Here is a 23,043-nt window from a genome sequence, read left to right on the forward strand (position 1 = left end):
AGACAAGAACAATTTGTTAATTATAGACGATGTAATGAACGATGCCGCTAACAATTTAGAAGTACAAAACGTGTTCACAAAGTATGTGCATCATAGGAATTTGAGTTGTATATATCTGGTTCAGAATTTGTTTATTCAAGGAATCCAGTAGAACTATTTCCTTGAACACTAACTACCTAATATTGTTTAAAAATCCTAGAGATAAATACGAATCATGCTTTTAGGTAGACAAATGTTTCCCGGCAATACTAATATTTTTAGAAGCGTTTAATGATGCACATCCGCAACATACGGGTATCTTTTAATAGACTATAAAGCCAAGACCCCGGACTATTTAAGACTCAGAACAAATTTACTGTCAGACCGTCCGGTTGTTTATATCCAAAACAAAAAACTGTGAAGAGGTGAAAGGATGTCATCACGCATGCGGAGGAATCTGTCTCTGTTGGAGTTGATATACAAGTCTCCACCGGCTCTACGCAGAGTTATTATTAGCAATGCAAACTTGGATTTCATCAATGCTTTGTGTGAGATAGCCTTTAACGTATTGCAAGGTAACATTCCACTGACCAATCAACAGTACAAACAGCTAAAAAAGAAAAAATCTCTAATCAGACTGATTGCCGACAAAAAATAAAAACTTTGAAAAAGAGAAAGACAATCAACCAATCTGGAGGGTTTTTACTGCCGTTATTAGGGCTGCAATCCCTTTCATCACCAGTCTGATAGCAAACAGGTGAAAATGGAACATGTGCAAAAGATGTTTTTGGTGCCCCAGCATCAGTTGGACTTCATTGAAGCAACCACCACAGCACACAGGCACATCAGACAACAGGCTCAGAATGACTTGGACAAGGAAATGCTTCAGGTGTTGCAAGAATCAGACATAGATGTGTATGAGAAAGCTAAAAATACAGTGATATTCTCCAAAGATACCTAGCACTTGTGAGACAAGGGGCCCGTGAAAAGAGCGTATTGTCTTTATCCCTACCGGAGCAGCTAACACAGAGGTGCAAACCCCTCCTGCGGACACCCTCTTGCTTATGGCGCTGAAGGTGTGAAGGATTTTATCTCAGAGAATGTTTTGACACACATATCTAAAAGGAGTAGGAGGAATGCAGAACTCATTCTATCAGCTCTGAACCGTTCGCCAAACACTATTTCTTACAATGACAAAGGCGAAATTGTTGTCGATAAACACACTATACCGGGCTCACACATTTATGATCTGATTAAAGCCGTCACATCCCACACACACCTTCTGAAGGTTTCAGACCTATAGGCTGGACAGAGTTTTTAAAGGCTGTTTCAGATTTAAACATACCGTTATCAGCCATATCCAATGCCGGCGTACGTAAGACCCTTGCGTTGTATAAAACAGATCACACCCTGCCTGAAGACCATGTTTTTTAAAACATACGCCTAGAAGAACACACGGGCGTCTCACTGCGTGATAGTACATTAAAGAAAAAAATAAAGAATAAAAAAAATAAATTAAAGGGTGGTCCTGTCGAGTGGTTGGATTTTTGAATTCAGACTGTTTCTTATCACAGCTGTAATGTTGTTGTTGTTTTTTCTGCCTAAAATATTGACTGTTTGTTGTTTTTCTACCGTAATTTTTCACTAACTGTTAGATTGTTTTCTTTTATTACAGTTTTTCTATTATTGTTTTTATTATTGTATAATGTTTGATTTCTTTATTACTTTATTACTACGTTGTTTTCTTTTATTACAGTTTTTCTATTATTGTTTTTTATTACTCTTGAAGTCTGTATGATGTGGCCGTATAATATATATGCAACATTTGATAATAAATAAATACAATTGACTCGATTAAATCACGCTCTCATATCGTTTTTATTATAACCACTAGTACACATCAGTATCCTTGTTGCACACATACATAATCGCTACAGCCTGCCACAGGCTCTATGTTGTTGACAAAGCGACACACCATAGCATCGTTACAAGTTAAATTAGTAGAATACATGTTAAGCAAACGTGAATAAGATACACCATTTTGTATATGAAATAAAAAAATACACAATGTTGGCCACATGTGATGGAGAAGTCGTTCTGCACTTGTTTTCCTGAATATAAAATAGTGGAACAGTTTTTTAGAACAAACACCTTTATCTCTGGTGGAAAACGGTCTAGCGAGTTTCCAAAACTATCAAAAAATAACAGCGTTTGTCTCTCGAATATAAACAGCAAGCCAGTGTTCCCCGGCATTGTAGATGGGTGAGTGTTTACAATAGCCATAGCAGGCAGTCTTTGAAGCTGTGCATTGGGTAGCTGATCGCTGGCTAGCACTCCTAGAAAATGTGTGTTTTTATTGATAATCCTACCGATCACAGATGTTAGCTCTATAGTGTTCATGACCGTGTTTGCTGTCTCAATAGTAATCCAAGAGCACCTGTCTCATATTAGATATTTCAATGACTGAATCAATACTGAATAACACAAGATGTTCATTGTGCGGGTAGCGGGTTTCTGAAACGGGCTTCAAGCCTCACGTTCCCAGTTTTAATTAACGATACATTGCCTGAATGTCCTTCGTCAGCTTCCAGATTGAAACAGAATAATGTATACCCGTTACCAAAGTCGTTACGCGATATGGCAAGTGCCCTGTCCTTTAAATGTCTTCCAGTGGTTTGTATCAGCTGATAGAATTCTCTGGTATACTGTTTTCTCTGAAAATTTGGCTGGAACGGTTTAGCAGGATAAGCCTGACCATCAGCGTATAAAGAAATGAATTCTACATCACAGTTTTCAAAATTAAATGGGTTACGGGTTGGACTTCCTGTAAAAGCTTCATTATCAATGAAAGCAATGATGACAATTTAGGTATCCTGCCCATAAATAAATTGTCATTAGTTGATATTCGAGACCCTGCTGGTATGGAGAAAGTCTTTAAAGATACTCTGTCTATAGCATATTTTGCGTTTGCGTGGTGCAATGCCTTGCTGTGTGCAAGTCTGACGCTCGGTGATATACTAACTTTCTTGACAAAGAGACTGGCTGAGACAATTTTAACTCTGTACGCATTGGCATCCGCTGTCATGAGAGCAAATTCGTCTTTAGAGCGCACAAATTTCAGTGACAGGTCGATTCCATTAAGTAACAGTTTTTCTTGAAAAACAGATCTGCGTGTACAGGAGCTATCAATTCAACAATGCTGCTATTCGCTGTATATTCGCCTCTGGTCACAAGGCCTTGGTTGTTCCCTTCTATGGATGTGTCATTCATGTGTGATGCTGTATCCTTACAGAATAACCCTGTGCTGAACTGTGTGTCTAAAGTGTCCTTATTATAATTGATAAGACATTCTATCACACCTCTGTATGGATATGTGTTGGATGATTGACTAATGAGCGTGTGTCCAAATTAACATCGACTTGACTAAATAAGCTGCATCCAGGATAATTAATAAATCCCACGTTAGCATCTCTAGCCAGGTTTGAGCCATCAGCGTTTGTGATTCTCGCACGTGTGTAGATATATGTGTCATTTAGATCCAGGTAGTCTTCGCCGGACGATGAGATGTAAAACTCGATCGGGCCTCCATCGGTGATTGCCGAAACAGGAGGTATTTCAATAAACGTACTTTTCTCAATGCTGGTCTGTGTGTAGGGAACAGTAAACAGGTCCAGCTCTGTTTTTACACATTCTCCAGATTGACTGTGTAACAGCGCCATTTAGAATATGTCAAATGCTGTAGTTTTTGAACGCTTGGTTCTGGGTCTTTTCACTCCGCGTGACGGTGTCCGTTTGTTGGATCTTCTGGCTGGTTTTGTGGTTTTACGCTTTCTAGATGGTATGCGTGCTGTGGGTGGGGTTTTTGAAGAATTGGGCGTATACACATACACTCCGTTACCGTCCTGCTTAGTGTTTGTGGGCTTAGTTATGTTGGATATGACATCAGACACTATTCCTGACGCTGCGGTTTTAAGGTGGGGTTTCAGTATACCTACTCCTTTTTTAAACAACGGCACTGCAAATCTAAATAAGCTGCGGAACAATCCGCCCAGACCTGCACCATATTGCGTACTGGTCCCTATATACCCCCCAAATCACCCCAGCTTGAGCGACGTAATATTTTAGATATCTTGTCTCGTCTGCGTTGTAGACAGCCATCCTTTCTTTTTTAAATTGTTGTCTTATCGGGCGGAAGTGTAGCTTGACAAACACCTTACCGTATAAAAGGGTATATGCTGATTCTGATCGTCTTTCAAATCAATTTCTATGTCGTCGATTAATGTCTTTGACACAGGTGTGTAGTGTGGAGTGTCAAATTGTAAATGGCTATGCGCCGGACATCGTCTGTGATATTTATAGCCCTTAATAGCCGCGCGTGGGCGTCACCCACAAGTTGATAATCGGCGATATCTGCATAAATAACATGTTGTATTTTCCCCGTATATGTCAGCAGGATGCGGAGCATATGTGTTTTTATAATGAAGCACAAATGGTTCTTCTGTTTTGAATCCTAGGATTTCTGCCAGTCTCCCTCTAAATGTGAGAACGCAGCCTCTAGGCCCCATAACACCTACATAGTTACTAACGGTGTTGTATTGTGTTTTAATGTCCGCCGTGCCTGGCTGCTGTTGGCATTTCAATTAAATTCTTTTATTATCTGCTCCACAGAGGTATAATGACCACAGACAGCTCAATCGTTGTTACGGATAGAGCGTCATCTTTGACAGGGTTATAAATTTCTACTTGCGAATCTGCTTGTGGAAAAGACAGCCAAGTGCGCGGGTACTGTATCTCTATAACAGCTACCTCATACTGATGATTCAAAACAATAGGTTTGCTAACTTTGTTCTAAAATTAGATATCTTATTGCCTGGGTAAACATGAGCTGACGCATTTGAGAAGAGGGTCACATAAAGCCTGCCTTGTTGTTCTTTTTATCCATCCTTCTTTACTCTGTCTCTGCACGGTGGTGAATGAATGACTGCAGAGCTGTGTCATCAGGGTTAATCACACCTCGATGATGTCTTTTTCTGGAATCCATGAATTAAAACTTGTTGGCCATCCTAACCATTTTACTAGAGCCATCTTTTTTCGGCCCACCTTTTTTCTAGCCAATATGCTTTCAATTTTAAATGTTTTGTTTTTATCAACAATCACCCGTTGTATTTCAGGCTCATAAATGTGCCTTTCAACACCTCTCCTGCTAGATCGGCTAGTCTGTACACTGGGGGCTGTCTCCCTATACGTTCTTTGACTGTGAAAATCTCATCGGTGTAGGTTTGTTCGTATCCTTTTCGAAACACTCCTCTCAGTTTCGATATTCGTACTGTGTCGCCAACATTAAATTTAAAACACACTTTCCTCTGAGGCGTGGTTTTGTACAGAGTGTTAAAGACCAGCTTCTCATTATCCTTATTTACCTCTGCTGGAGCCATATGGATAGATCTGTGATAAGCATTGTTATATGCCTGTGTGAGCTCGGGGATGACGTGTACATATCTCCTTGAGTTGACGGATGTTAAGTACTTCCACATTCTACCCTTGAAGCTGCGGTTGAATCTTTCAACAATACTAGATTTAACCTCACTAGCTGTTGAGAAGTGTTTGATGTTATATCGCTTCATTAGCTGTTTAAAGGTTGTATTATAAAACTCTTTGCCTTCATCTGTTTGTAGTTTCATAGGGATCCTTCCCTCAGCAAGTATATCCTCGAAAGCGGCTGCTACGGCTGGGCCCGTCTTGGTTGTGAGACATCTAACCCATGCATATTTTGAGAATACATCTATACATGTTAGCAGGTATCTAACATTATCATTATCTGTCATGTATTCAGACATATCAACCAGATCGGCTTGAAACTGTTTGTCGATTCCATTAACCAATACTCTGTTTCTGGGAAAGTGGATCCTGGCTGGTTTATGGAGTGTGTAAGTGTCGTCTCGTTCTAAATAATGTTTAACCTGTGATAATGAGGGTTTTACACCTATTGCCTCAGCGGTAGCTATACGGAGCTTATTTAAACTGGCCAGGCCAGCCGGATGGGCCGGATCATGATAAATTTTATACATGGTGTTTTCCATGATGCATGCAAGACACAAATGATAAAGCTGTCGGTGTTAACACGTCTTTTTATTTCATTCACACAGACAATGAATACTGAACAGCATACATTAAACCAGGTGTCTCCCGGCCCAGTAGTTACCAATCATACGTAGCATGGCTGGTTTAGCACGTCGGGCATAACGACTTGCTTCTAGCAACTGCACAATGTTGTCGTTAATTGCGCATACTATATGTTGTGATGATCTCAGTTCGGTCATGGTGTGTTCTGCAATTCGGCTGAATTGTGTTCCAGTCCCATCGACTGTGTAGGAGCGCACAAACAGGCGTATGGCGGGGATGAAACGGTCTGTCTTGAGCCTTATCATCACATCGTCATAGTAGATGTCAAAGAAATACTCGGGCAATTCGAGCAAGCAGCTGTGTTGCACCTGACTGGGGTGAGATATTTGACATCCGTAGCATGTATCCTGTAGAAACTCGTTTAGCGCCAACATCAGAAGATGGTGGGTTGCAAGCTTGATGTCGATAATGGTTTCCTCAAACAGCCCGATCCTGTAGGATCCTGCAGCAGCAGCTGTGGAGAGGGGGGTGGAGATGGTGGGGTCTGGATTAACAGCGATGGGGGTGGTGAGTCTGTGAGGTCCCACGGCTGCGTGTCTCGCTCTGAAAATGGGAACAATAAAAATGTTATATTTTGTTGCTTAGATACACACACACACGCACACACACACACACATATATTTAACCTACCATTTGGTTTATTTAGTTGTCGGACGGCCTTATGATTTTAGGTTTGCACAGGGTAGAAGGCAAGCCAGTCTTCGAGCAAGTCGCAAAATCATCAAAAACAAGTCGTTTTCTAATACCCTCGTACGCAGTGTTGAGTCTATCTCTCTTGATGGCGTCGTCAACCTTGCTAAACATATGCAGCATAGCTCTCCAGTCGCACCACTGTATAAAAAACATATCCTTAAACCATGTAGCGCGCTCTTCTATGCTCAGAGGGTAAGGATTTAACCTCCAGTTTTCAACCCTCTGGCCGCTATAAAACTTTCCCTGTCATCACATACACTGAGAAAAATAAAGTCATCGGGGCTACGGTTGAAACGATCAGCCTCGACCCTGTAAAGCTCAGGGCCTGTTGGACTGTTCCACTGGGAAACATACAGCATCTCTGGGAAGCCCACATTGTCCAAGTCCGCACAAACAACAGTGCGAAAGAGTTTCCAGTTTCTAGTAGACATGCGTTGTGACTCCCCCCAAAACACTCCCTCGCCACAATCTACACGAAGTATAACTGCTCCGTTGGTATATTTAACGGTATACACATACCCGTTACTGCCTCGATATTCTAACTTAAATTCAGTCCCGTCTACGACGTTTTCACAGCGTTGCTTTTTGCGGTGAGGGCCCCGGCATACGCCTGTAGACGTACCTAGAGCTTCTGTTGCTTGGGCGATGTCCAGGCTACTCGTCATGGTTGATACAGATGTCATCCTGCACTCCTTAGTTAGTTAGTTAGAGGGTTCTTTAGGTTGCGCTGTTGATGTTCCGAATGGTGAAAGAGACCGTTTTTATATGTATTGGTGCAGTCCTCTAGGAGGTGTCGTTACCGCCCCTTGGGGTTGGGCTTGTTTCAGGTGCCCTCTGAGATGCAGAGATAAGGTGTAAACAAAAGATGATACCTGCTTGGAGGATGGTCAGTACAAAGTGTAATGGCGTGATAAAAGCTATAGTGGCTCCGATGGACCTAGCACAGCCGGACCTCTGCCATAAGATAAAGGAGACTGTTTGTATTGAAAACTATGGCAGTACAATTGAGATGCTCTTGATAAGGATGTCCTCTTCTGCTGACTGTAGGGGGGCTAACTGTTGCAGAATCCCTGTTTATTTCTAAAGGAATGCCTGCTGTTTGTGGTATTCTGTTTGAAACTATTAGCCTCTGTGTGTGAATATGTGTTTTTAGAAGGTGGAAAAAACTTTCTGTTTAAAAACTATTAGCCTCTGTGTGTTTCAGAGCCCTAAAGAAAAAAGCAAAATGCTCCTAAAACAGTTAAATTAAATGCTGTGTGTGAATATGTGTTTTTAGAAGGTGGAAAAACTTTCTGTTTAAAAATTATTAGCCTCTGTGTGTTTCAGAGCCCTAAAGAAAAAAGCAAAATGCTCCTAAAACAGTTAAATTAAATGCTGTGTGTGAATATGTGTTTTTAGAAGGTGGAAAAACTTTCTGTTTAAAATTATTAGCCTCTGTGTGTTTCAGAGCCCTAAAGAAAAATACCCCTAAAACTAGCTAAATTAAATGCTGCGTGTGAATATGTGTTTTTAGAAGGTGGAAAAACTTTCTGTTTAAAAACTATTACCCTCTGTGTGTGTTTCAGAGCCCTAAAGAAAAATACCCCTAAACTAGTTAAATTAAATCATCTATGTCTAAATAACAGAACTCTGAGACCTATACAATCCTTTAAAAAAGAGTTTAATTAAAACACATAATGGTTTCATTAAATAAAACGCTATTAAACACATGTAAACATATGATCTCTGAACTCGCAAGTCCGTTCACGCGCAAAGTCCGTTCACGCGCAAGGTCCGTTCGCGCGCACATGGACGCGGAGGGGGATAGGGAGGGGGGGGTGTGGGGTGGGGGTGGTGGGGGGGCAAAAAAGCTGTAGGTATATTACTACTCCTACGATTATTCTACCTTTTTATCTATCAGATCAATTCATTAGCTCTCTGGGGTCAGTCAGTTACAGCGGTTTATTTACTGTTCCTCTTTGCCATTGTTGTAAAATTTTGTTGTAAAATTTTCAAGTAACGAGTAAAGTAAGGGATTACTATTGCAAAAACGGTAATTAGATTACTGTTACTTTCCCGTAAGCACGCTGCGTTACTAAAACCATGATTTTTTTTTGCGAGAGTGTCTCATGAAAATGACGTAAGCGGGTGCGACGTTCGTGGCAACAGCTGTCTGCAGATCAACAATGTATAATATATCGAGTGCGGAGAGAGTATGAGCGTGCAGCGTTTAAAGCGTGGAAGTACTGACCTTACTTTGAGTTTGATTCCGTAAAAAGTGACAAAAACATTAGCGTCCGCTGTTCACTGTGTGGGAAGAAAACTTCTTTTTACAGCGAAAAAACCCTAAAGTTCCGAGCAAGCGCCAAGTACGCTACCACGGAATGAGAAATTCACAGACGAATTCGCGGATTCTTCCACTGACCGCTGCGGCACCTGCACCAGGGCAAACATCCACCTGCTATACAGGTGAAAATAGAGCAACAGGGCCACTGAGTCTTTGATTTTATTTATTTTCTGCTGTGTTTCACTTGCATTTATTTGAAAGACTGAGTGTAAACACAAAAAATATTTTATTTTATGTGCTGGAATGTGCAGAAAATAAGTTTAAATGTTAAACAAATTTCTTCCAGTCAGAGAATGTTGCATATAATTTAATTTTTGCTTGATGCATAAAGTTAAAAGATTAAAACTAATAAAACAAGTTTTAAAAACAGACGTTTCCATTTGATTACATTTTGTATGATGATGCAGAAAAATTTTGGGGAAGTAATCAGTAATTAGTCACTGATTACTTTTTTCAAGTAACTTGACCAACACTGCTCCCCACTAATGCAAGGCCTATTAAGGTGGGTGAAAATGTCATGTGAAGGCTGTGTGCAGGGAGGAGTGGTGGTAAGGAGGACCCAAAGTGCAGACACTTAGAGGCAAAATGTGAAATCAAAAACAGCTTTAATGCTGAACTAAAAAGTAACAAAACTGAAAATTACAAAATAAACTCACATAGGCAGACAGAACACACAGTACAAGATGAGGGTAAATCACAACACACACAAAAGAAAACACGGGACTAAAATACACAGAGGGAACAATCAGGGAATGGGAGACAGGAGGGAAACACAGCTGGGGCAAATCAGGGCTGACGAGACAACGGAAGCAAAACCAAACACGCTTACATGAGACACGGACTTTCAAAGTAAAACAGGAAACACAGACTGAACTTACAGACAGACTCACAAGCAGACACTGCAACAGAGGGAAGGGAGACGTGGGACCAGGAAAGACACAGACACTGACTGGACACAGAACAGAGGGTCTATGGAAACCCAAACTTTAGAACTACAAAATCACAAAACAAGAAGAACCGGGGAAAATTGAAATGCAAAACAGAAACCAAAACGTTCACAGTAATACACCAAGATGAGAACACAAATAAAGGTACAAAACTGAAAACACTGGGTCAACGACCTAGGTACCCTAACAGAAAAGTCTTCCTCTGGAAGATGCAAGACTGATAAGTAAATGACTGCTTGTTCTTATGAGTGACCACCTGTTCCTGTTTACAACCAGGCTGATAATTCTGACCCTGGTGGCATTGGGCCTTGGATTGCAGACCAGAACTACACCTTCATTCACTTGTCTGCTTTGAAAGAAAAATAAACCTTGTGTGCCCTATTAAGTGTGAGCGTGGTGGTTTTCTATTGGTCACTGTTAGAACTTCTTCCTTTCTTGTGCTGTGGCTGTTTTGTTCTGAGGCCCACTTCTTAACACCATACTTGCACTTTCAGCATGCAAGTTTATAGTACTCATGAGTAAAATGTTAACAAAACTATTGAGTTTTTCAGAAGGATTGTTACAAAGAAGAAATACTCAACTAAACAACTTTCCTCAGTTTTTTTGCAACAAGTATCCAAACAAGTAGCTGATGGACACAGATACAAAGATCAGTTGGTGCTTCATCGGATCCACACTTCAAACGTCTGCCAGCATTTAGTCTCTGTACTGCAGGTCTGATCCAGACAGCAACAGATTTGAGATTTCTCACAGGTAATCACAGTATTATTGCTTTTTATTATGATTCAATTGCATTTAAGTGCCAATTTGACACCATTCAAGTGAAGCAGACTGCCTCTAACTTTAAATATCAAAATATCTAACACCAAACTAAAGCTTACAATAAGTCTGTTACTTACAAAGTGAGAACAGGAAGTTATCTGCTGCCACATGTGGTCATGTTTGAGTTATCTAATTTCATGTGATATGTTTTTGGTATTACTTGATGGAGTATTGATCAATAAAAATGATGCTTTTTTTTCCTATTATTTACTTGGTTTAAATCCTCTTGAGAACTGTTACGTTCCCCTAAAAAGTTCCAGGGGATGAGGGAAAGTAACAAAAGGTGTCCAGGTTGAAAAACAGAGACAGGGAAGCAAAATGGTCAAATTAACAGGTATTAATGTTTCTATTAATAACTAAATACAGAGATGCACAAGCTGCTATCACCTTTTAATGAAAGAAAACTCAGGTGTTGGTCAGTAAACTGAAAAGTAAGTACAAAAGGATTAGTCACCAAACACACACACTCCTCTCCACAGAGCAGGAGCAATCAATCACCACACACACAGCTCACTAGCTACAACCCAAAAAGGCTCTCTGTCGCTAGAGCTCGCCTTTCTCTGGCCTTAAGTACTTCTAATTGCTGATGGGAGTCAGCTGTACAAAACAGATGGGACCTTAGGCAGGAGAGATGTCAGGACACACCCACACAAGGGCAATTTCAGGAAGAGGCCCTGCTAAGGCCGTAACAGGAACAATAGAGGTCAACACAAAATGTTTTATCTTAGACTTAGATCTTAGAATTCTTTGAAGGCGCCATCAAATTCAGAAGAAAGTCAGTAAGCCAATCTTAATGTGAACAAGACTGAAGAGATTTTTTTATGACATATATAATGTTGGCGATCACAATCCTCTGGATCTAGCTATGTAGACGCACACAAACAACAAACTGCTGCACTGATCTTTTTTTAAGTGGTTAAAAATAATTTTCACAAGTACACGTGCAGAGCAGTGCATTGTTATAACAATGTTAAAATAAGATTGCACAGCAATACTACGAGCAGCAGAGATGGTGCAGAATATAAATGGATACAAAATAAGATTAAATATGCAGAAGTGTTTGCAGAGAGTCAGCAAACACTTCTGCATATTTGGGCATGAAATATGACTAAATATGGAGAAATGGGGGGAATGAGAGAGGAGGAGTTTATTTTAAATTCTTAAGTTCTTTAATGCACTCAATCTGTCTGAAGGAACTTTATTTTTTTTTTAACTGAGTACATAAGAAAGCACTTATATAGCAATATAATGATGTTGTATCGCTTGTATGATGTTGAACTGATGTAAAGATAAGCTAAATTTCCTATACAAGTTATGTTTTCACTCTAATATTGTGGGATCTTTACCTCACAGTGTAAAGGGCCATGAGGTGAATGATGATGATTTGATGCTATATGAATATAGAAAACTTGTTGGAGCGCCATTACTGCAATCTTAAAATCTCAAAATAACATTATGTTTTAAAAAGGTAAATTACTTAATCAACAATGAACATATTATAATTATATATAGCATACAGAGGAACTACAATGTCGGTCTGTAAAGTCAAGTGGTTTACTGAGAAACTTCCTGAAATCTTGTTGCAAGGAGGAAGACAAAGAGAAGAGAGGCGAGGTGCGAATGAAATACTCTAGTTTAGAGAGTGAGCAGACATCAAGAGAAGAGAAGCTTGAAGAGTATAATAAAACAGGTAAAAATAAAGTTTAATGTGTTTCAAAATATCTTTTTAAAATAAGAAATGTAAAGACTTTTTCACATCTGTAGCAATGATGGTGACTACGACCATTATTTATAAATTAAATAATATGAATGACCTAATGCTGTCCTCTTATTTAGCAGTTAATATACATTTATTTATTATTTCAAATGATTATTATTTCATTGTATTATTGTATTGGTGCTATTGCTGCACTGTGAGAATAATTTGTATTTATTAAATAATATTTAAGAAACAGATGTCACAAAGGTCTTTACCATGACAACTGTTAGATTATTGGTATATTTGTGTCACAGCTGGTAAAGTACACATCACTATGACTCAAAGCTAAGCATGCAACATATTTTATTAAATTGTGTGATCTGAATTGTTGACTTTTTCTTTGTTTTAATTTGTGTTTTGATTTCTGCATGTTTGCTTCATCTGCTGGATAAGTTATTCTGTGGAGGGAGAGACTGAACGTCTCGAGCATCGAACATGTTTGTTCTCATCTGGTTGACTCTGTTTGTCTCTGTAAAAGGCAGCATTGCTGACACAGGTTTGTATCTTCTCCTTTACTGTAATTCTGCTATATTTGTATTTTTAAAAATGTTTGTATTTGAAACTTTTTTTCTCAAATTCATCCAGATGATAAGGATTTATTATCAGTCAAATTTGTGCCTTTACTATCATCTGTTGGCTTGTGTGCCATTTTAATTTAATCTTTTGTTAAACATGTCCCGAGATACTGTTAATCAATATCCAGGCAGATTCCATAGCCTGGATATAACAGTGAACATTATAGTAGTTGTGTAGGCTACAGCACAAACAAGCAGCCTGTGTAAAAGATAAAAGTTACTGTAATATCTTTAATTAGATATCATGTTTATTGTTGTAAACTAAATATTCATTATCACTATATTTATCTTTCCCTTTGCATTAACAGGTGTCTCAGCCTGGGGTCAACAACACTGTGATGGAAGATACTGTGTTACTCTCAGTGAGCGAGAACTAACAGCAGAGGCTGGACTCTGTGTTGTGATCCCGTGTTCTTTCACTACTGCTGATGAGTTTACACCCAAACATACAGTTTGGTACAAATGTGAAGCATCTCAACACAGTTGCAGTGATGGTGACATAATATTTCACAGCAACAAAAACACAGACAAAAAAGCTCAGTCTGGGTTTGAAGGACGAGTGTCACGTTTGGAGCCTGATGTGAGTCAGAAAAACTGCAGCATCATCATTAATGATCTTAAAGAGTCTGATTCTGGATCATATCAGCTCAGAGTTACTGGTGAACTGAATGGAAAACAAGATGGATTCACATTCATTCCAAGAGTAACTGTCTCTGTTAAAGGTATGAAAAGCTATTCCAAGAACAATCATGTAGAAAAAAAGATATTCAGTGATGTACAATAACATATTTAGTATTTTTATGGCCTTAATGAAGTGTTCATTCTTTTGGGGAATTGTTGACCTCTATGGTAGCTCGTAGGAACTGCAGCAGTTCATGATAAAACTGGTGATTGCCATTAACCATTTTCATTAAATATCTTATTATTTGAACCCAGATTAATGATGTGCTAGATGAACTTTGGGTAGTTAATTTGGTTTCATTAATGCAATTTATTTCCACCAGTTCTTAATCAGAAGCCCACAGTAATGATTCCCACACTGACAGAGGGACAGCAGGCCACACTGACCTGCACTGCTCCTGGTCTCTGCTCTGGATCTGTTCCTGAAATCACCTGGACATGGAGAGGAGCAGGAGGGACTGAATCTTACATTACAGGAAACAGCACTGCTTTCAAGACTGAGAATCTGACGGCTTTCACACAGAGACACATCTCAACTTTAACCTTTAAATCTTCAGCTGAACAGCACAACACCACCATTACCTGTAAAATCCGCTTCACAGGTGAAACAACTACAGAAGATGCTTCATCTTTGAAAGTAAACTGTGAGTTCTTTTACACTCTCATTGTTTTTGTTTTTTAAATCTACTGACGTTTACAGCTTCATGCAAGTTTTTCAAGAAAGTCAGAAAGTTAAGGAAACTACATGATTGTGTAATTTATATTTTTTGTCTCACAGATGTGAAGGAAGTTAAAATCACTGGGGTGACAAGTGTGAGGGAGGGAAATGTTCTGAATCTGACCTGCAGTGTTGAAAGTTTCCCTCCAGCTCATATTGTGTGGAGAAAAGTTCCTTCCAACACAAACCTTCAGACCAGAAACACTGACCTGCACAATGATACAGTTACACTCGTCACCCTGAATGTGACAGCAGAAAATTCTGGGCAGTACATCTGTATGGCAAAACATCTGGACAAAACACTGACTTCATATGTCAATGTGACTGTGACATGTAAGTGGATGATATGAATATTGAATCTGAGTTCATATTTGCATTAAAATCATAGCTTACCTTGTTTTATGATTCTGGTTACATGTTTACAGGGCATACAAAGATACAGGATGGCTCTGGATGTGTGCTTCAGTCAGAGGTTTTGACCTGTGTGTGTATCAGTGAAGGGTTTCCCTTACCTACCATCAAATGGCCGCTCCTAGAAAACCACACTCAGTACACTCCCATTACTACTGTGTCAAACCACACAGTCAACAGCACTGTCAGTCTCACTGTAAAAAACCATGGCAACAGCACTGTTGAATGTGTGAGCAACAATGGAAATGGAGAAAAAAGAGAGAATCTATTTTCAGTAATGGATTTTTAATACGATCTCTGGTTTGCATGTACTACACATAATTCAAAACAACATAAACATTCACTTTTTTTCCTTTCCATTTTATTTCCCTCAAGTTCAGAGCAACTATCTAGTTTTATTTTAGGATTCCTGAAAGTCATCATTGCCTTTTTGACTGGGGTACTTTTTTCAGTAATCGTGCGCTGATTGGTCAAAAATTAGTACAGGTACAACATTTACTTTAATAATTATTACCAGGTGTTCTTTGTAGATAGATTTTAATGTATATTTGTAAACACATTCTATAAAACTAGCAATTTCTTGAGGAAAAAAAAGAGCTCCAGAAATTCGGATTAGATTTTGGAGATGGATTTTTTTTTTTTTTTGGTTTGCATTTCTTATTGACTTGGATGAATAATAACCGCAATCTTTTTTGTTTTCTATAGACCTTATAGTTTTTAAATATTGATGTCTACCAAATGGTTGAGAAATCTCTTTATGGTTTACTTATATGTTATGTAAATAAAAGTACAGTAGATAATACAGTTGCAATAAATGAAATAAAATACCAAATTGTCATGAAATTAATAAAAAAAAAACTATCCAGAGCATTTATTTCTAGTAGTATGCCACAAAACATTGCTCACTTTCATTCCAGCAAAGGAAAATATTGTATCCAACAAAAAAAAGTGCATTTCTTATTTTTTAATCTTAAATGCATCTGCATTAAACTGCAGCAGCAGAAAAGTCTCACATTCAGGACAATGATAATTGAATGCTATGCTGCAAAATCATTTTTGCTTTCAAAAAGAAAAAACAAAAACAAACAAACATCCAAAACAAAGGAAATATTTGCATTAAACATTTCTCAACAACATTCTACACACTAAGTATCAGTTAACGTGACAGAAATATGTGCAGTATGTTGACAACTGTATACATGTAGAGCAGAGGTTGGCAGCCAGCAGCTCACTGGACACATGTGACTGTTTAGCCTCTCAGCTGTGGCTCCTGGAAGCGTTAAAATAAAAATAAAATAAAATAAAAAAAAAAAAAACCCTCAAACTGTGTGTGTGTTTACATATGTAAAATACGTGTGTGTATGTGCTCTCTTGTGTCTTACAGCAGCTCGTGTGAAACCTTGTGGTTCTTACAGTACAGTTCTTCCCTGGATTGTTGCTGGTGTATCTCTCACTTTGAATGCCTTCTGCATAATCTACATATGGTTCCTTTGGTATGTTTCTCCACATGTATTTTTATGTTTTTTTGACTCTTTGAATGCAGTCAAGAGTTTTAGACCATAATGGGCTTCTGTTTCTTCTCATCAAAGGAATTCAAGAAAAAAGGTGAAGCTACATCAGGAGGAGAGAACCTACATGTCACTGCAAAAAGCGGATGTGTCACCAGATTATGATGTTATTGCACAACATATAAACTGAAAAGTCAGGTTTCAGATAGCTGTGTGATTGTAATGGCAGCCTGTTGTCAATACTGTGGTGATGTAATTAATTTGTTTCATTGTCTTGATTAACGACAGATACTCTGGTATTACAAATTTTAATTTAAATTATTCAATTAAAACTTACTATTTGTTAATTACTTTTTACATTGCATTGTAAACAATGAGATTGTGTTGGGGTTTTTTTGTTGTTGTTTTTTTTTTTTGCCTGTCCTGTTTGGATCTTTAGCCATCACAATTGTTGTCTGAAGGCCAAGAAAGATGCCAAGCGGATTTACTTTATCAATTGGATCATCATGGCCTTGCCATATTGGTCCATTTGATTGACCTTTATTATAATTATGTATTTATTTGATTTGATTTTTCGGTTGTTACAGACGGGACAGACATGACTGGGGGATAGGACAGGGAGAAAGAATGAAAGAAAGAGGGAGAGAAAGAAAAATAGAGGGGAGAAGAGATGGTGAGAAAGGGGGGAAGAGAGAAAAAAGAAAGAAAGAAAAACAAACAAAACACTTGGATCACCTGTATGGGGATAAGAAAAAACAGATGAGAAAAAAAACCAAAAAGAGCAACATAATAAATACAACACCATCACAATAAACTAGCTAACAGTAGATAACAGTAGATACTAAATATTACATGTTATTGTGCAGTAAGCAAGACTGACAGCGCACAATGTGCTTTGAGGTAGCAGCCAAGAAAGGTGTAGCTTGTGTCTGTGAACACCCGTGTGTACACCTGTGTGCACAGCTGTGTGGATCAGCACGCTTGTATTGAAAAGGTTTCTCCATGTAACGATCTGCTAGGGAGTGCGGGGAGCCATAGCCCCGTCCCCCAGGGCATGAAGCAGGTATGGAGGAGATCCAGGCCCCAGACATCCAGAGTCCCGAGAATACGAGGACCCAAGGAGGACCACCGGGGGGTAACCGTGCCACCCTCCTGGGAAGAGTGGTCACCCAGCGGCCATGGAGCAGAGGCCAGAGGGGGTTGCAGTGACGTGCCCGCGGGCTCTGCCAGCAGCCAGCTGTGCCAGAGAGGACCAGAGGCCTGAGGGCACCCCACCCCCTGGAAGGGGCCCAGCCGGGCCACAGGCGCCAGGCCCTGCCAATCGGCCACCAGGAGTGAGTCGGTACATACCTGAGCGCCCAGCCTCTGCCACCAAGAACCACCAACACACCAACGTCTGAGGGCATCAGCCACTGGCAGGGAGTGTGGTGAGGGGAGACAGGCCTCCATACCTTGGAGAGCCTGAGATGTTCCCAGAGAGGTGAAGTCTAAGACCCAAGCTGACATATTCAATTCAATTCAATTCAATTCAATTCAATTTTATTTATATAGCGCCAAATCACAACAAAAGTCGCCTCAAGGCGCTTTATATTGTACAGTAGATTGCACAATAATAAATACAGAGAAAAACCCAACAATCATATGACCCCCTATGAGCAAGCACTTTGGCGACAGTGGGAAGGAAAAACTCCCTTTTAACAGGAAGAAACCTCCGGCAGAACCAGGCTCAGGGAGGGGCGGGGCCATCTGCTGCGACCGGGTGGGGTGAAAGAAGAAAAACAGGATAAAGACATGCTGTGGAAGAGAGACAGAGATTAATAACAGATATGATTCGATGCAGAGAGGTCTATTAACACATAGTGAGTGAGAAAGGTGACTGGAAGGGAAAAACTCAATGCATCATGGGAATCCCCGGCAGCCTACGTCTATTGCAGCATAACTAAGGGAGGATTCAGGGTCACCTGGTCCAGCCCTAACTATATGCTTTAGCAAAAAGGAAAGTTTTAAGCCTAATCTTGAAAGTAGAGATAGTGTCTGTCTCCCGAATCCAAACTGGAAGCTGGTTCCAAAGAAGAGGGGCCTGAAAACTGAAGGCTCTGCCTCCCATTCTACTTTTAAATACTCTAGGAACAACAAGTAAGCCTGCAGAGCGAGAGCAAAGTGCTCTAATAGGGTGATATGGTACTACAAGGTCATTAAGATAAGATGGGGCCTGATTATTTAAGACCTTGTATGTGAGGAGCAGGATTTTGAATTCAATTCTGGATTTAACAGGAAGGCAATGAAGGGAAGCCAAAACAGGAGAAATATGCTCTCTCTTTCTAGTCCCTGTCAGTACCCTTGCTGCAGCATTTTGGATCAGCTGAAGGCTTTTCAGTGAGTTTTTAGGACATCCTGATAATAAAGAATTACAGTAGTCCAGCCTGGAAGTAATAAATGCATGAACTAGTTTTTCAGCATCACTCTGAGACAGGATATTTCTAATTTTAGAGATGTTGCGCAAATGGAAGAAAGCAGTCTTACATATTTGTTTAATATGTGCATTGAAGGATATATCCTGGTCAAAAATGACTCCAAGGTTCCTCACAGCATTACTGGAGGCCAAGGTAATGCCATCCAGAGTAAGAATCTGGTTAGATACCATATTTCTAAGATTTTCAGGGCCGAGTACAATAACCTCAGTTTTATCTGAATTAAGAAGCAGAAAGTTAGCGGCCATCCAGGTCTTTATGTCTTTAAGACATTCCTGCAGTTTAACTAATTGGTGTGTGTTACCTGGCTTCATGGATAGATAGAGCTGCGTGTCATCTTCATAGCAGTGAAAATTTATGCTATGTCTTCTAATGATGCTGCCTAAGGGAAGCATGTATAATGTAAACAGAATTGGTCCTAGCACTGAACCCTGTGGAACACCATAATTGACCTTAGTGTGTGAAGAGGACTCTCCATTTACTTGATCAAATTGGAGTCTATTAGATAGATATGATACAAACCACTGCAGTGCAGTACCTGTAATACCTACAGCATGTTCTAATCGCTCTAATAGGATATTATGGTCAACAGTATCGAACGCAGCACTGAGGTCTAGCAGGACAAGCACAGAGATGAGTCCACTGTCAGAGGCCATAAGAAGATCATTTGTAACCTTCACTAAAGCTGTTTCTGTGCTGTGATGAGCTCTGAAACCTGACTGAAACGCTTCAAATAAGCCATTCCTCTGCAGATGATCTGTTAGCTGTTTGACAACTACTCTTTCAAGGATTTTTGATATGAAAGGAAGGTTGGAGATTGGCCTATAATTAACTAAGACTGCTGGGTCTAGAGATGGCTTTTTAAGTAAAGGTTTAACTACAGCCAGCTTGAAGGCCTGTGGTACATAGCCGATTATTAGAGATAGGTTGATCATATGTAAGATTGAAGAATTAATTAATGGCAGGACTTCTTTGAGCAGTTTAGTAGGAATGGGGTCTAAAAGACACATTGATGGTTTGGAGGAAGTAATTATTGAAGTTAACTCAGAAAGATCAATTGGAGAAAAAGAGTCTAACTTAACATCGATGGTACTAAAAGTAGCTGTAGATAATATTACATCTGTGGGATGATTATTGGTAATTTTTTCTCTAATGATAAAAATTTTATTTGTGAAGAAGTTCATGAAGTCATTACAAGTTAACGTTAAAGGGATTGTTGGCTCAGTAGAGCTCTGACTTTTTGTCAGCCTGGCTACAGTGCTGAAGAGAAACCTGGGGTTGTTCTTATTTTCTTCAATCAGTGACGAATACTAAGATGTTCTGGCTTTGTGGAGGGCTTTCTTATAAAGCAGCAAACTATTTCTCCAGGCTAAATGATGATCCTCTAAATTTGTGACACGCCATTTCCTCTCCAGCTTACGAGTTATCTGCTTTAGGCTACGTGTTTGAGAATTATACCACGGAGTCAGGTACTTCGGATTTGAGGCCTTAGTTTTCACAGGAGCTACAGTATCCAGAGTCGTACGTAGTGAGGAGGTAAAATTATTAACAAGATAATCGACCTCTGTTGGGGTAGCGTTCAGATAGCTGCTCTGCTCTATGTTGGTACAGGGCATTGAAGATGATAACAGTGGGTGGATTATATTCTTAAACTTAGTTACAGCACTTTCAGAAAGACATCTACTGTGATAAAGTCTACTCTCCGCTGCTGTGTAATCAATTATTGTAAATGTAAATGTTATCAGGAAATGATCAGACAGCAGAGGGTTTTCAGGAAACACTGTTAAATGTTCAGTTTCTATGCCATATGTTAAAACAAGATCTAGAGTTTGATTAAAGTGGTGGGTGGGTTCTTTTACATTTTGAGAGAAGCCAATTGAGTCTAATAACAGATTAAATGCGATGTTGAGGCTGTCATTGTTAGCATCTACATGGATGTTAAAATCACCCACAATAATTATTTTATCTGAGCTGAGCACTAAATCAGATAAAAAGTCTGAGAAATCAGACAGAAACTCTGTGTAAGGCCCAGGTGGACGATAGATAATAACAAGTAAGACTGGTTTCTGAGTTTTACAGCTGGGGTGGACAAGGCTAAGCATCAGGCTTTCAAATGAATTAAAAGTCTGTCTTGGTCTTTCGTTGATTAATAGACTGGTGTGAAAAATTGCTGCCACACCGCCCCCTCGGCCTGTGCTTCGAGATTTCTGGTAGTTAGAATGACTCGGGGGTATTGATTCATTTAAACTAACATAATCATCCTGCTGCAACCAGGTTTCTGTAAGGCAGAGTAAATCGATTTGTTGATCAATTATTAAGTCATGTACTAACAGAGACTTGGAGGAGAGAGACCTAATATTTAATAATCCACATTTCACTGTTTTATAGACACAGACGAACAGGCGCACGGAGACACAAACGTGCATTCCCACCCCCATATACACAAACAAATACTCGGCACTCACCCGACGTGGAGACAGACGCAAATAGACACTGTACACACATTCACACTCCCCAAACATACTCTATATCCCAGAGGGGCAAACCGTACCCAGACCCAGGAGATGTAACCCTTCTCTCTGGGGTGGAGGAAAGCAGACCACCTCCTTATCTGCAGTAGCAGGGAGGCCCCGCATCCCAGACCCCAATCCGACAGCCTGCACCTCCTCCCAGCCCCCCAGCCCTGATGGGTAACAGAACGGGGGTGAGTGAAGACCCCAAACCTCCCTCCACCCGCTCATATGTTGTGTTGCTGCGTGCTGTTCTAAAGTGCATTTAAAACACAGGAAGGCATGGTGCTTCTTGCCAGAGAGCAGCACGGCTCCTCCCAAAATGAGATTGTTTTAAATGTAATATATCACACTTTGTAATTTCAATTTATACATAGAGTTTAATAAAATTGTTCACCTGTCTACAGTTGCAAATAGAGCTCTGTCCATACTCTTTTTTTGTTCTTTTGTTTTATCTTTGTAAGTTTAGCAGGTTGTAGCTAACAAGCCTAGGATTATTCTACCTTTTTATCTATCAGATCAATTCATTAGCTCTCTGGGGTCAGTCAGTTACAGCAGTTTATTTACTGTTCCTCTTTGCCATTGTTGTAAAATGCGGCATGGTGGAATAATTGACAGAATCTCCCATGAAACACTGGGTTAGGAATATTTTCCTGTTCACTTATTGGATGCTTTTGTTTGTGTAAGATATAAGCCACACAAATCTGGGAGTGGAGATTTTAGTCTAGTTCAACTGCCAGGTATTTGGAGTTGAGTACTGGGAATAGTTGACTGGTGTAAATTTTGGCCCTTCTCTGTAAAAGGGAGAGAAAGGAGGAATTTGAAAGAGAAAGCAGGAAGGAGAGAGGTGGTACAACACAGTTGCAGCTGGTTGCAGCAGGAGACTCCAATGAGAGAAAATGATATTTTAAAGGAAAATAGATTTAACATGGCCTGAATGGTTTTGCTTTCATACTAATTGCCTTTTGTCAGAAGAAAGATTCATTTTAATTAAGATTTATGTGGATTTGTTTTTCATAGGACTGGATAGGAACCTGTTAGTTTGCTGGACCTGTGCATTATGGAAGTTTAAGGAGGAAACACTTACTCTGTAATTAGGAGTTAACCAACCAGATGACACTGTTCAAGACCTAGAGAGGAAGCGCTTGAGAGTTGAATTTCCAGGATCTAGTGTGGAAATACACTCCCCACTAATGCAAGGCCTATTAAGGTGGGTGAAAATGTCATGGGAAGGCTGTGTGCAGGGAGGAGTGGTGGTAAGGAGGACCCAAAGTGCAGACACTTAGAGGCAAAATGTGAAACCAAAATCAGCTTTAATGCTGAACTAAAAAGTAACAAAACTGAAAATTACAAAATAAACTCACATAGGCAGACCGAATACACAGTATAAGATGAGGGTAGATAGAAACACAGACAAAGGAAAACACGGGGCTTAAATAGATAGAGGAGCAATCAGGGAA

The 23,043-nt window shown here is 39.7% G+C and overlaps 1 protein-coding gene across 1 annotated transcript; it reads left to right on the forward strand.

Annotated features, from left to right (window-relative positions):
- Positions 1-10,480: 10,480 nt before the first annotated feature.
- LOC109200881 (sialic acid-binding Ig-like lectin 5) lies at positions 10,481-17,013 on the forward strand. Its single transcript, XM_019356461.2, has 8 exons — positions 10,481-10,881; positions 12,538-12,640; positions 13,103-13,205; positions 13,593-14,006; positions 14,289-14,609; positions 14,744-15,016; positions 15,109-16,587; positions 16,684-17,013. The coding sequence occupies exons 3-7, from the start codon at positions 13,145-13,147 to the stop codon at positions 15,381-15,383; spliced, it is 1,344 nt and encodes a 447-aa protein (XP_019212006.1). The 5' UTR covers positions 10,481-10,881; positions 12,538-12,640; positions 13,103-13,144; the 3' UTR covers positions 15,384-16,587; positions 16,684-17,013.
- Positions 17,014-23,043: the final 6,030 nt, after the last annotated feature.

The sequence above is a fragment of the Oreochromis niloticus genome, unplaced genomic scaffold, assembly GCF_001858045.2.
Source record: "Oreochromis niloticus isolate F11D_XX unplaced genomic scaffold, O_niloticus_UMD_NMBU tig00001214_pilon, whole genome shotgun sequence".
NCBI classification, from domain to species: domain Eukaryota; kingdom Metazoa; phylum Chordata; class Actinopteri; order Cichliformes; family Cichlidae; genus Oreochromis; species Oreochromis niloticus.

Excerpts from the sequence above, each read along its gene's own strand:
- LOC109200881 (XM_019356461.2), top strand. The coding sequence starts at position 13,145 with ATGTTTGTTCTCATCTGGTTGACTCTGTTTGTCTCTGTAAAAGGCAGC. Across the intron at positions 14,007-14,288 it reads AGTAACTGTCTCTGTTAAAG|TTCTTAATCAGAAGCCCACA; the intron begins GTATGAAAAGCT and ends TATTTCCACCAG. Across the intron at positions 15,017-15,108 it reads TGTCAATGTGACTGTGACAT|GGCATACAAAGATACAGGAT; the intron begins GTAAGTGGATGA and ends ACATGTTTACAG.